This window comes from Lygodium microphyllum, chromosome 16 (assembly GCF_053477565.2).
Source record: "Lygodium microphyllum isolate KBCC chromosome 16, Lygodium_microphyllum_v1.1.10, whole genome shotgun sequence".
Taxonomy (NCBI): Eukaryota; Viridiplantae; Streptophyta; class Polypodiopsida; order Schizaeales; family Lygodiaceae; genus Lygodium; species Lygodium microphyllum.
In genome coordinates, this window is record NC_141150.1 from 134275871 (window position 1) to 134290196 (window position 14326).

A 14326-nucleotide genomic window follows, 5' to 3' on the forward strand; every position below is an offset into this window, starting at 1 on the left:
TGAGGTTTAGGTTTAAGATTACTTTGATTACTCTTAAGAATATTCTTGGATTAGATTGGCAAGCAATCCAAGAGAAAAGTTGGAAATTGTGTAATGGATACTACCTAGTGGATGATGAGAAGATCAAGCACATTGAAAATGATATTTTGAGAGCTCAAATTCTCGAAGAACTTAAATTGGTCAAAGTCTTTTGGTTCTTCAAAACCAAAGACTCAGAAGCCCTTATTCTTATAAGCAAGTAACTAAGCAAATATAATTATATGTATATTCACAACTCACAGGAGTTGTAAGTCCTAATCACATTAGAATGCGACCTCATAATTCCTTTGTCCCCAACCTAAAAATACCAAGCTCACCTTGATTATCCCTTGTCGGCCATGGATGTAAATAAAAATCCTCTTGAGAAATATATAGTTGAGCCTAGCAAAACCACTATTAATTTGCCATTAGAGTATAAATTTAGGCTAACTATTACTTTATAAATATAAGGAAAATAAATTTTAAGAATTGAATAAATTATGAGATCCAAAAAATTCATAAATTTTACTTTACTAAGGGAATAGTTTTTAAACAAGTTATGAACATCTTAAGCCATTAAGGATAGTAAGAAAAAGGGATTAGGACAATCTCTCATACTTGATATCCTACATAGGAGGACTTTCATTTGATATTCCCCTTAGTATACTAGGTAAAATCCTAGTGCAACCTACCCTTATAAGAGTACAAATTTTGATTGATGGACTGGATTTTCATTCTAGCCTACTACCAGTTCTTTCACACTTGCTAGTAGAGGTAGTATATGGGTTGGTACTAGATGTCTATCAACTATTGCATGGACGTTAATTGCACCACAACCTCAAGTAGGAGTTATGGAGGATCCATTGTGCTAAGAGGCTCAAAATAGTTTGACTTTGAAAAAGAGTTTTTACTAAAGCAAGTTAACCACCTAAGTTTAATGGCAAAGATTTAAAGATAGAAACTGACATTGAAACATGGATCAAACAAAAGGAATACTACTTCTTCGTGATTGGGATGAGCATGCCCAATCAAGCTGTGATTGTCCAGCTACATCTCATGGGAGAAGCCTATTTATGGTGGAAACAATGGTATTGTAGCAAAGCTCTTGCAAAGATATTCCAAACATGGGAGCAGATTAAGGATGTTGTCCAAGGAAGATACCTATCATAGAATGGATGAATTCTTCATCTTAATTCAAGAAGGCCTAACCGTGGAGGGGTACTACTTCCATTTTGTTTCCCTCCTAAAGTATGCCCCAAAAATGACTATGACACAATAAGTAGCTTGCTTCTATTAAGGCCCAAATCCACCCTTGAATGGTCAACTAACGGCTATGAAACCCTCTTACCTCAAAGATGCAATACTATGAGCTTAACCCTTGATGGATTCCCTTTCTAGAAGAAATTTTTGAGGAGTGTTGATTTCCCTATTTGAAGAGAGTTAGTGTCAATCATCAGATAAGAAATCAAAATTAGGGTTGCCTCAATCTTATTAATAGTGGCCATGATTGTCACCAACCCAACAACAAGAACAATCCTTACTTTGTAAATCTTAATCAAGAGGCCTAGCCCCATTACTTTAGATGCAACTAGCCAGGACACTTTAAGACCCAACATCCCATTTGAACAAACAATGCTAACCCTCCTCATAACCCTCCAGCCAAGGGAAACTTCAACAATCGAGGGGTGAGAATGGGGATCAAGATGAGGAAGGGTGGCAAATCTTGTTTCCTTGCTAGATAGGAAGAAGAAGAGGATCCTACCCTTCACACGATCATCAAGTGCCTACAAAGCATGAAGGTAAACCTTTTTAGATTCTCATTGATTGTGGTACTTCTAATTCATTCATGTCTCCTAAATGCATTAAGAAATTACAATTAGATCATGAACCTGCTAAGAAACTTGTAGTTGAACCCTCAAGCCAAGGGAAACTTCAACAATCGAGGGGTGAGAATGGGAATCAAGATGAGGAAGGGTGGCAAAGCTTGTTTCCTTGCTAGATAGGAAGAAGAAGAGGATCGTACCCTTCACACGATCGTCAAGTGCCTACAAAGCACCAAGGTAAACCTTTTTAGATTCTCATTGATTGTGGTACTTCTAATTCATTCATGTCTCCTAAATGCATTAAGAAATTGCAATTAGATCATGAACCTACTAAGAAACTTGTAGTTGAACTAGCAAACTGAAAGAAGTATACTCCAATCAAACTATCAAAAATGTTGAAAGTTACTTAGGATATCAATACACAAAGGTGAAACTTAGGGTTCCATCCTTAGGAACATATGACTATCTCTTAGGTATGGATTAGCTAGGTCCTAATTAGGTGAGTATCCACTATGGGTAAGGGACAATCACCTTTAACAACATTGAGGAAACTCTTGTTCAAGCTCAAGGAAAGGCAAGAAACCTAGGTTACAAGCAACAAAAGAAAGTTAGTTAATTAAGGGTTTAAAAAATAAGTATACATTTATTTAATCCAATTTAATAAGATGGACCCACCTATGAACCTTGAGGAACCAACATGTCTTACCAAATATGTTGACATATTTTTTGAATATCTAATTGAACTACCTCCTAGCCAAAATGTAGATCATAAAATTAAGTTGACCTTGGGGGCTAAACCAATGGTAAAGAAGCTCTACAAAATGTCTATTCCAAAGGCTATAAAATGAAAAGAGTAGCTCAAACAACTATTAGAGCAAGGGTTTATTAGACCTAGCAACTCACCATGGGGTACCCCTATGCTTTTTCAAAAGAAAAAGGATGAAACTTAAGGCTGAATCAAGTAACCACCATAATAAATAAGTACCCTTTCCCACAGATTGATGAGTTTCGTGATAGACTTCAAGGACCGGAGCTATTTTTAAAAATTTACCTAAGGTTAATCTATTATCAAATCAAAATTAAGGGTGAGGATATTGCAACAACTACTTTTAACATGAGGTATGGCCATTTTCAATTTATTGTAATGTACTTTGAGTTTACTAATGCATCGATTACGTTTGACATATTACTCCAAGACATTTTCAAATCACATCTCAATGAATTGTCCCTATATTCTTTGATGACATCCTAGCCTATTCTAGAGAAGAAGAAGATCATCTGAACCACCTCTAAATCATACTTGAAACTTTAAGGGAAAAGTATGTAAAGTAGAGTAAATACATATTCAAAAAGTCTAGAAGTGGCCACCTCCCCACACTATCTGAGAAATCTAAGGATTCCTAAGGCTCACAGGATAATACCATATTTTCATCAAGAACTATGCCCTTATTACCACTCCCTTGACTACATCAATATTAAAGCAACCCCACTTCTCTCAAGAATTTGAAGTTATCACTAATGCTAGCATTATTGCAATGGGTTGTGTATTTTTCCAAGAAAGTGGCCCATAGCCTATTATACTTAAAAACTCAAACCTTATCAGAAGAACTATGATATGCAACATGATCTAGAGATTTTAGTAGTCATACATGCTCTTAAATTGTGGCGTCATTTTCTACTTGGTCATAGATTCACCCTCATCATTGATGACAAAAGCCTAAAATGGATCTTCAACCAACTAGATCTCAATATGAGGCAAAGAAGGTGGATAGAACTATACAAATAGAATATATCCTTGATGAAGATATTTTCCCCCCTTGCCCCTTGCCCCACATAGATTAATAAGGGGTCCCGTTTTGCGGCGCCACACACATTGTCTTTTACTTCCTCTTCTCTCTCTCTCTCTCTCTCTCTCTCTCTCTCTCTCTCTCTCTCTCTCTCTCTCTCTCTCTCTCTCTCTCTCTCTCTCTCTCTCTCTCTCTCTCTCTCTCTCTCTCTCTCTCTCTCTCTCTCTCTCTCTACCATATCAAATAACGAATTCATTTTCTTCTATTAAAACAAAAAACTATTCTCAAGTAATTTAAAAATAGTTTATCCTTACTAAGCCCTCATTAAAAGACAAAGTCCCCCTCCTCCCCTCCCCTAGAAACTATTTAAAGGAGGGGCCCTCTTCTTAGTTAGCAACAATTCATATGGCAATCCTACAATACATATACAAGAATCATGTATATAAGCATTATAACTACATTGTGTACTAAATGTCCACTCTATATCTTATACAACATTTGTAGGTTTTGACTTAGAAGGAGAGGTATTTGGAATAGCTATACTAGTCTCTTTTGAAACCGATTTAGAACAGTGCTGAATTACAAAATCTTTTTCTTTACAATACTTGCAAAATATCTAGCCTTTTTTTTCTTCTCATCCTTATTAACCTTCTTTGATTGGAAAAGTATTTCCATATTTATGCTTATTAGCAAAAAATGAAACTTTTCCTTTACTTTTCTATCTAGCTATAAAATATTGATATGCAATATGTATAGTGAACTTGTTTTGCCTAAAGTATTATTCTTCTAGCAAAATAGAAACCAACTCATCAAATGACAAAGCATTGGATTTCTTTTCATCATCAAATAAAGAGTAGATATGTAAAATTCTAATAAGAACTAGGAATACCAATTGAGAAGAGTCTGCACACATGAATTGTCTGGAAAAACCTCATTTGCAACAATCAACTACTCCTTAAGGTCTTTAGTCTTTGTTAGAAAATTATCCTCAACAACACCTATTTCTATTATTTCTTCTACACTCACACCTTTCGAAATGTCACTAGTACCTCTTTCAATTATATGTACAATGTTCCAAAACCCCTTTGCAATCAATATGTGACATATCATATAAGATCATAGTGGAGAGTTGCTTCCATCCAACTTGTCCTCAATACCAACATACAGAATACATCATTGTTGCTAGCCATGGTCATTGATTATGCTTAATGCAAAAATTGCATATATAGAGAGAAGAATGTACAAAACTAATCTCTTGGGGTACATTATAAAGAAGAATATAAGGACTCTTACCTCTATAGAATTGACAATAATAAAAATTTAGGATCAATTTGCCTACACATTATTGATGGATAGAGCAAACAAAAACTAAAACAAATTCAAATAAATCTAATGATGCCCGCAGTATGCATTGACTTGAGAATGCTCAATCATTGTCCAAATCTCATCCCAATTTGAGGAGATCAAGAAGAGGCTATTGAGGTCAGAGCCTAAGAGATCACAGCCTACTCTAATACTAATTGTTGGACTTAGAGTTGTAGGAATGCAAGTACACAACTAGGAGAAATAGCTTGAGAGAGCACAACTCAAAGATGATAGATATCAATAGAAAATATTTACAATACTAAGTATGCCTTAAAGTAAATAGGTATATACATAAGGTCAGGGTAAAAAACCTCCTAAAGAGAGAAAAATGTGCCAAGGTGGCCCTATTCACACACATCACTATCGAAACATGGTAGCATTTAGTCTAAAAAGGGTTTTTGGAAGGAACTTAGTTTGCAATGCCTTCTTTTGACTTGGCATCTCTTGTTATATTTGTTTAAAGTCAGTCTTATGGTAGATGACAACTTTAGAGACATGGTGTCTTTCAAATACTATCCTGCTCATAAGCTTTCATAATGCTTTTATCTCTTAAGTTGGTTTGACCTTTAAGCCAATTGTTTAGGCCAATCCCCAAAATAGAATATGAAGGTAGAACATATTTAGAAAATAGTTCAATAGGAAACTTGTAATTTACACAATATTGGCCTACTTATTACAAATAACTTGCTAAGTAAAGCATGTGCACATGGAAAATTTGTTAGATTTGTTTCCATTAGCTTATTTTTCTCTTCACTAAAAAAATTTAAGGACAACTCTTTATAGTATTTAAAATTTTGATACGATTACTAAATGAATGATGAAGTCTTTTTGACATACATTACATGTATTAAGGTTACACTTTGAAAGGACTTGTTATGTTTCTTCATATGGAAATCCATTGAAACCTTAGCAGAGGTGTGTAAATTTATAGAAATCATTTTTTAACATGCATCTTGCATTCTTTGAAACCCTATTATAGAATCGCAAAGCTTCGTTGCAATGGATTTGATAGCCACATAAACACATTTCATGAACTTTTCTTAAAAAAACTTGTAGGTGTGTCTATAGTAGCTAATGATTAAGCATGCATAAAATACTCGCACCTAAACTCATATGTGTTTTGTGAATAAAAAGCATGAGTTTAAACACATTTCAACTGCAATTTTCACATGAGTATAAATACTAATTTAAACGTGCTTTATTGCAAATTTCATACATTATTAGGTACAATTTTAGATGCACAAATAGCCATGATGCATGTAGTCCAATTGCCATAGTTTTATCGAGTAGTAGATCTCTAGGGGGGTGGGGGGGGGGGGTTGCCCTTTTGTGCGGTCATTAGGCATTGCTTATATGAATTAAACCCACATGCTATAAAGAACTGTGCGTAATAATATAGCTTGATATGACAAAATTTCCAATGTAATGTGAAAAAGAATGAGAATGATCAAACAATACTATTTGTTGCATTATATTATGTTTATGAGTACACATTTGGAAGCCAAACTCTAGATTACATACAAGATAGGAGAACACATAGGCACCAAATATTGGCTTGGATTACAAAGTACAAGTCCTACAACTTAAGATAATCTATATCATCCGCTACCCTTGTCAAAATATTCGAATCATTAAAAATAAGAAATATTAATGAATTTATTTCCAACTTATGTGACTATTCAAATATTTTAAGAACATTTTCGATCACTTCATATGCTATTATGAGCATCAAACATTCTTATAACACCTTATAAGCCTCCATATGGACAACTTACAATAATAATGAAATAAGAGGTACTAAGAAAGAAAAGAGTGGCAACCCTTTCTTTTCTTGTTACTTGAGAGTAGGTTCAAAATATTCCTTACTCAAGATATAAAATCAAGATCATTCTTAATATCTAAGACGTACGCATTAAGAACAATTGCAAATCTTAGTTCTCCCCAAAACTCATAAACATAACTATACTTCTAACAACGAAAAAACTAAAAAATAATGGACCTCGCTTTTCATATTTATTTAAGGAAAAAGTAATAGCTTTTTCAATGTTATCAAGTAAGTTAAAAGCTTGCTTAGGGAGATTATCTAGAGAATTGTATTAAAACAATAATGTAGTTTCTAGTTATACATTAAAATATCAAAAATTAGAACTAAAGTAAAAATGATGAGGACAAATATTGAGATGAATATCAAACGATTCATTTAGCTTACATTCGAATGAATTATAAATATTGAATTTGTTATGCTAGCAAAGCCAAGAAATATATAATATTATTAATCTATTTTTAAACTCCAAAAACTGCTAGTTTTGTAATGATATTCAACCTTATCTAATTTAACATATACACATAATTACAACTCATACAATTTGATAAATAGAAAGGCAATATCATATTCATTATTGGATGAACTTATTGAGTTGTAGTTTGCTTACATCCTCCCTTTTTTCTTCCCCACTTGGTAATATATTGCATGTAGCGAGAGAGAGAGAGAGAGAGAGAGAGAGAGAGAGAGAGAGAGAGAGAGAGAGAGAGAGAGAGAGAGAGAGAGAGAGAGAGAGAGAGAGAGAGAGAGAGAGAGAGAGAGAGAGAGAGAGAGAGAGAGAGAGAGAGAGAGAGAGAGAATGTTGGTTATGTAAGATGTTGAAACTCATCACCACAAAATCATTCCACTACAACAATAAACTTGTCTGAGTGGTTGAAATTGCCATTACAAGCCCCACAATCTATATATATATATATATCAATATAGAAGTTGAAAGCTAAGTTATGGTACTTTTCATTAATAGACATAAAAGGTTGTTCTAGGAATGTCTCTCTACATGTACTACTTGAGAATAGGTATCTTAGCTTATCACAAAGTTGGTTAGCTTTGAGAATTTCCTATTAAACTTAAAGTTGGAATGATATTAGCTTGTACATAGAAATTTTGTATATAATTGTTAAGAATATATGTCAATCAAAAGAGAAATGTTTGTGCCCCCACAACATCTCATGAGAGTAGGAATCCCCCTACATGCACCAGGATTCATAACAATCCCTTCAAGATTGATGACCTTGACTGGGGTGGCCTTCAACCAAGAAGGGCAAGGGATTGCAGAGTCTTTGAAGACCTCTTTCAATCCTCTCTACAACACCAACCTTTTGAGCAACTCTCTTAGACAGGGCACTAGAACATGGGAAGCATTGGGAAGTGGCAAACGAATGAAAGATTTCTCTCCCAAGGAGCTCTACCTATTGGAGTGGATTTTGCAACCCAATGAGGAGCGGAGAAATGCCGTCAAGACGCTAAAACCAATCAACATAGATCAACTTAGCCAAATCAGTCAGGCAATGAACAAAGAAGCAACTCTGAGAATGAAAATGGAGAAGCATAACTTGGAAAGAAAGGTGAAAAAGCTTCAAGCAATGAAGCTGAGGTAGTTATACCTATATCTGTGTTTACTAATAATCTTAGATTTTCGAATAATGAATTCAAAAGGAAATCTTTGGTTGGTTATTGTCATGGGCCAGGACCCCCTACTGGAACACATGAAGGCATGGGTTCAGAATAACTGGGAGGCTATTGGCTGTAGGATTGTAGAAATTAATTACATGCCTAACAACTTCTTCTTCTTAGTTGAAATGGAAGAAATGGCTTTGAATGTCCTAGGAATCGATCAATGGATGATAAAAAATGCCCTTCTCACTCTATTCAAATGGACGTATGATTTTAACCCAAGAAGTGATAAGCTTGTGAAAATTCCCATATAAGTGGAGCTCACTGATCTACCTAGGAATTTATGGCCTTTTGTTAAATCTCTCACAGCACCATTAGGAAGAATTTTAGGACAGTGTCCGATCAATATCATCACACCAAGATGGTTTCCACAAGTCCTAATTGAGATGGACCTCTCTCAAAGGATTCCCAACTTTCTATTAATCATAGACACACTACAGTCCTCCCTACATGATATAGGACTTGGTGGAAGCTTCATACGATATGTAAGCACATTATTTGGGAATGCTAGTGCTAAAGTAGCCATAAATGGGGAGCTCTCTGCCTCATTCCCTCTTTACATATCCATAAGCCAGGGATGTCCCCTAGCCCCCCTACTCTTTGCAATAGTGTTAGATGCATTGGGCTAGTTAATAAAGGAAGATGTTAAAGAAGGAAGGCTAAGAGGTATACATCTCCCTAACAATAGAGAGATGTTGCTTAATCTATTCATGGATGATAGGAATGGAATAGTTAATAATGACCCATCATCCATAGAAGCTTTTTGGAGATGCATCCAGGAGTTTTGTCTTGCCTCATGGTTAGTTGTGAATCCCAGTAAAATAAGAATTAAGACACTTATTAATCCTCCTCCATTGTGGCTCTCGGATGCAGGTTACAAGGAATTAGAAGAAGGAAAGGTATTCAAGCTCCTTGGGATTCCCATTGGATTTGGTGTATCCCTGAAGCAACGCTAGGAGTGGGTTCTAAACAAAGTCAAAAAGAAGCTAGAGTACTTGAATGGACTGCAGTGCTCATTCGCTGGTGAATGGTGGTGCTAAAACATATTCTAATACCTTCGACAATATACTTTTTAGACTGTTGGAAGCCTTCCAAAGCTAGGTTGAAACAATTGGAGTCATTGATGAGAAATTTCTTATGGGTAAGCAACAGTGAACAATTCGAAATATCGAATGTGGCATGGGATGATTGTATTCTCCCTAAGGGGTTGTGAGGTCTGGGACTCCCAAATCTGGACAGTATAGCCACTAAGATGGTTGCAAAGTTGATATCTAGGGCATTCCTTCATGAACACGAAGACTGGGCTGTGCTAAACATGCATAGCTACAAGAAATTCTCACTAATCAGTTATCCGAGATGGAAGGAGCTAGACCCTATTATAGTAGCATTCAGCCAAGTCAGAGTGCACATCAAAGGATGCTCAGATGTGATGAGAAGTATCTGGTGTGCATGGCTCTCCCTCAAAGATCAAGTTGGAATTTCTCCAAACAGTAACTTTACACTCCCCTTTACACTTCCCTGGAGTGCCTCTGAGTCAATTTAGTTAAGTATATTCCATGGTATAATCAAGGAGGATAAACTTTCTCTTGCTCATAAGATTTTCAAATAGGGCATTAGGAAATGGGCTAATGTGTGTGGGACTACAATCTAGGAGGGTGGAAGGATCTAGATGCTCCAAATAATCAAATTCATCTTTCAAGGGATGAACATACTCTCCTCCAACAAAGGAGAAATTGTTGGGGGGCTCAATTCAGATGAATAAGGAGTTCAATTTCAAAGACATCTACTAGTTAAATGATAAGCCATTGCTACCTATCCAAGAGAAAAAGGAGTCATCCGTTAGGATTGTTAATAAGCTAAACAAAAGATGGCACCTAAATTGGAACCAACATCAGTGAATATACAAGTTTACCATGATTTGGCTACCAAGCATTCAGCCAAAGCAATCGTGCCTACTGTGGTTGATACAGCTGAAAGCCGTATTGACTTGTTCAAGAGCAAAAAAAGTAGGGATAGCTGAAAGCCGTATTAACTTGTTCAAGAGCAAAAAAAAAATAGGGATAGGATTAGGCTTATGTCCTTGTTGTCACCATATGAAGAAGAGACCACCCATTTGTTTTATTCTTGCCAGCACAATAGGAATACCCTCAACTTGCTTCAAGGGATGATCTCTCCCTATCACCCCTCAACTATCACATGTAAAGAATTAATTCTTGGTGAAATCTATGGACTGCATCCTATAATTTGGCATTGGATATGCAACTTTGTACTGTGGCAGATTTGGTTAAAGGTTTTTGAAAATGTAATCGTGGACCCAATGTATTGATTTAAAGAAGAATTTTTGTTGCAAGCTAAGAAGAAAGGAATGCAGCTAGCCAAAGATAGCAACAAACATCCATCTGCCCACAAGAAGAAAAAAAAGACCCGTATGAAGGCTTGGAATTCGAGATGAGGAAGCTTAGGCTTGGTATTCAAGATGAGGAAGCTTCTTATCCATGGAGAAAGAATAAGGCAGATGGAGCGCACGGAAGCTTGGTTCTTAGCCATGTTTGAAAAACCTACTCTCAATGTAATGATAACGGAGCCAAGGAATGAAATTGTATGTAAAAAGCATGTCCGACAAGTGCTTTAGTGCAACGATGTAAAGCCCCTCTTTTTTACCTTTACTAATACAACTTATCGTTTCCACAAATATATATATATACATGTGTGTGTGAGTGTGTGTGTGTGTGTGTGTGTGTGTGTGTGGATTTTTCGGTTTAAGAAGGGACCATTGGGATTTGACAGCTCGGTAGCTCAGCTTTCTGAAAAGTTCACTTCTAGCTTGCATTAACAAGACTATACAGCAGCAACGAATGAAAGGTAGCTCCAACTAGAAACTTGCAAGTCAAACGACGGTGTGACTCGTGAGAGTCCCTTCGAGATAAAAGACCGCTCAAGAAGCTCTACAAAGCTACATTTAATTAAACGCGATGCCATCATCGCAGGTGTAATTTTGGATGCTGCGAGCAGCGAGGGAGAGGGTGAGTATGCAATTGGATGCGGAGGTGGCATGGCGTGGGAAGACGCCCAGCACGCTGACGTGGCCAGAGAGGACGAAGGTGGCAGAGAGCGATAGGAGGCCGCCGGCAGCGTCAGCGTAGATGTAGGGATCCACGTTGAGCCCAGTCACGCAGAGGTTGCGAGCCTCTTGCTCGTCGAGCTGGCCACGTGGCAGCGAGGCAGACCCCACCTGCAGACCGTCGTGGTAGAGGTAGGCAGAGCTGAGACTGTAGTAGAACACGCCGCGGTTGGGGTTGTTGACCAACACCAGGAGGTTGAGGGAGACGTTGACGCAGCTGATTGGGCCACGTGCCGGGAAGCTGCTGAGGGAGGCCAGCTCAATGGACTGCACCTGGACGTCTGGGTCCCTTGGCTTGAACAGGGCAAAGTAGAGGATCGCCAGTACTAGCACCACGATTAACCAAAACACCACACAAAAAACGCACGTTCCTTGCTGTTTCTTTGCCTTAACCCTTTGTTTATCAATGATGTACTCTTCTGGTTTCATGGCGCTCCTCCTACAGCTCTCTCTCTCTCTCTCTCTCTCTCTCTCTCTCTCTCTGTGTCTATGTGTCTGATGCTGCTCAGAGACTGGACCTCCGTACCTGCCGCACTGTGATGGCTGGGAGTCGGGACTCGGGAGACGAGGTAGCTGGAGACGCGCTTTATGTCATGGCTGGGAGTCGGCACTCGGGAGAAGAGGTCGTTGGAAATAAAGAAGCAAGATGCAGAGAAGGAATCAAGATCTGTTGTGAGAGACGTGTCGGAAGTGGCACGTGGGTGCAGCCATGATGAATTTGACTCGCCACTTGAGGTTATATCTAGCCTTGCGTGCCAACGGCTTCGAAGTTCTCACAGTTTGGCTTCGTTTTTGCCGGCGGGTCCCACGCTTTCCGTTCTCACAAAGTTCCAACATCTTGGGGCTTCTAAGTTATGGCTTTTCTTTAAACATGTAAATGCGCGTAATTTATATTAAAGAGGGAAAGAAAGTTACATCGAAATGGGACCCTGCCCATATGCGAGATAGCAAAACATGTCACATTGGCCAAAGGGGGATAGCCAACACGGCTACCAGTTATTTATTACATCTAATATAGGAGTACATTAGAGGCTTGGAACTTGGAAGGCAAAAGCTATTGGCTGAAAGCAAGGCTTGCTGGTACAAAAAGGAGTGTCCTTGGCATCACATTGGATTGGTGGTTTGTGTGTGTAAAATTTATTGTTTTTAAAAGAGGGTGTGAAGGTAAAATAGAGATAAACAAAAGAATTAAATCACGTAGGAATTGGAAAGGTGATTTTTTTTGAAACATTTCATAACAAAAGGGTGGGACCTCAATCATGTGGGTAGAGGGTGAGAGAGTTGCAGTGCTCGACTTGTTTTGCACACGCTCAATCTTTGTAGTTGTTGTCTCTCCCCTTGCAGCATGGAAGCTCACGTGAGAGCTCCTTCACATTTGTCCACTCAAAGCAGCCTGCATTAACAGTAACTATCATGGAAGTTGGTGCCCCTTCTTTCATCCATGAACCTCTCCCTAATCAAGCTTATATCCATAGCTATTAGGCAAAAGAAGCACGAGCAACAAAGCAAGAAAAAGAATCATGGTATGAGAGCTCGTTATCAAAAGAACCAGGTTAAGAAAGAACATATGCTCAGCCATGGCTCTCAATGTTGGCACAAGCACACCAAAGGCCTTACAATAAATGAACAATAGGAAACTCTTGAGCAGCTCATGCATCATCAGATATTTGCAAAGCTGAGAAATTCAGATGTTGAAGCAAGTCTCATCTCTAGCATTCGTAACAACACACTGACTTAGCTCAAGGTATCCCACTCGGCAAGTTTTTTTGTCAGGAGAATCTCTTTGATGATGATCTTGAATAATGGTGATAGAATAATATCAATCAATCCATCAAGATTTGCTATTGTCTTGGGTGTTCTTCGAAGGAATATAGTGGCAGCAAGGACTTGGTTGGATATGAAAGATGAGGATGAAGTGTTGCCACTTAGTGCTTGTCAAAGACAGTTGTCTTGAAATAGCAGTATAATAGGTGAAACTAGAGATTTGGTCTATGCACATCGAAGATGAGAATTTCGTCTAACAAAAAGGACATATCTAAGCAAAGAATTGAGGCAAAATATGTTATCAAACATCCCATATATCTTCTCGATGAATCTCAGGTAACATGTTATTCTTGCAATCTTTGATTGCCTAGATTTTGATTTGGAATGATGTTTGTGAGTGCATTCTAGAATAGTAAGAAAGCCTTTGGACCATCACCAAATTTATTATTGTTGTAGATTAATACTCCATACTACACTAGATTAACGAAACTTTTTGCTTATTATATATATATATATATATATATATATATATACATACATACATGTATGTATGTATGTATGTGTGTGTGTGTGTATATATATATATATATAATGTATACATACATATATATATATGTATGTATACAGCTGTTGTTAGGTTCCTCTTGGTACTATGTATAATATCCAAGCATGAAAATGGACCCCAAATTTGAAGCTCAATTAGATAGCAAGAATGGTCACATATAGTACCAAAAGTACATGCTTCAGTAACAAATTATATGTGTAGTACCAAATTGGTACTTGTTTATAGTTCTATCCATTGAAATTGGCATTGCAATAGATTTAGTGTTGTATTGTATCTTTCATAGTACCCAAGCATGCAATATGGTCCAAATATAAAGCTGATTTGAATAGCAAGAGTGACATACGATACCAAAAGTACCTTATGGGATACCAAAGTGAATGTACAATA

General features: G+C 37.3%; 1 protein-coding gene across 1 annotated transcript; it reads right to left on the reverse strand.

Moving 5' to 3' along the window:
* Positions 1-11303: 11303 nt before the first annotated feature.
* LOC148023464 (uncharacterized) lies at positions 11304-12226 on the reverse strand. The gene has a single exon (XM_087695419.1). The coding sequence runs from the start codon at positions 12037-12039 to the stop codon at positions 11449-11451; it is 591 nt and encodes a 196-aa protein (XP_087551545.1). The 5' UTR covers positions 12040-12226; the 3' UTR covers positions 11304-11448.
* Between the last annotated feature and the right edge of the window lie 2100 nt (positions 12227-14326).

Coding starts and splice junctions, on each gene's coding strand:
- LOC148023464 (XM_087695419.1), bottom strand. CDS start 12,039: ATGAAACCAGAAGAGTACATCATTGATAAACAAAGGGTTAAGGCAAAG.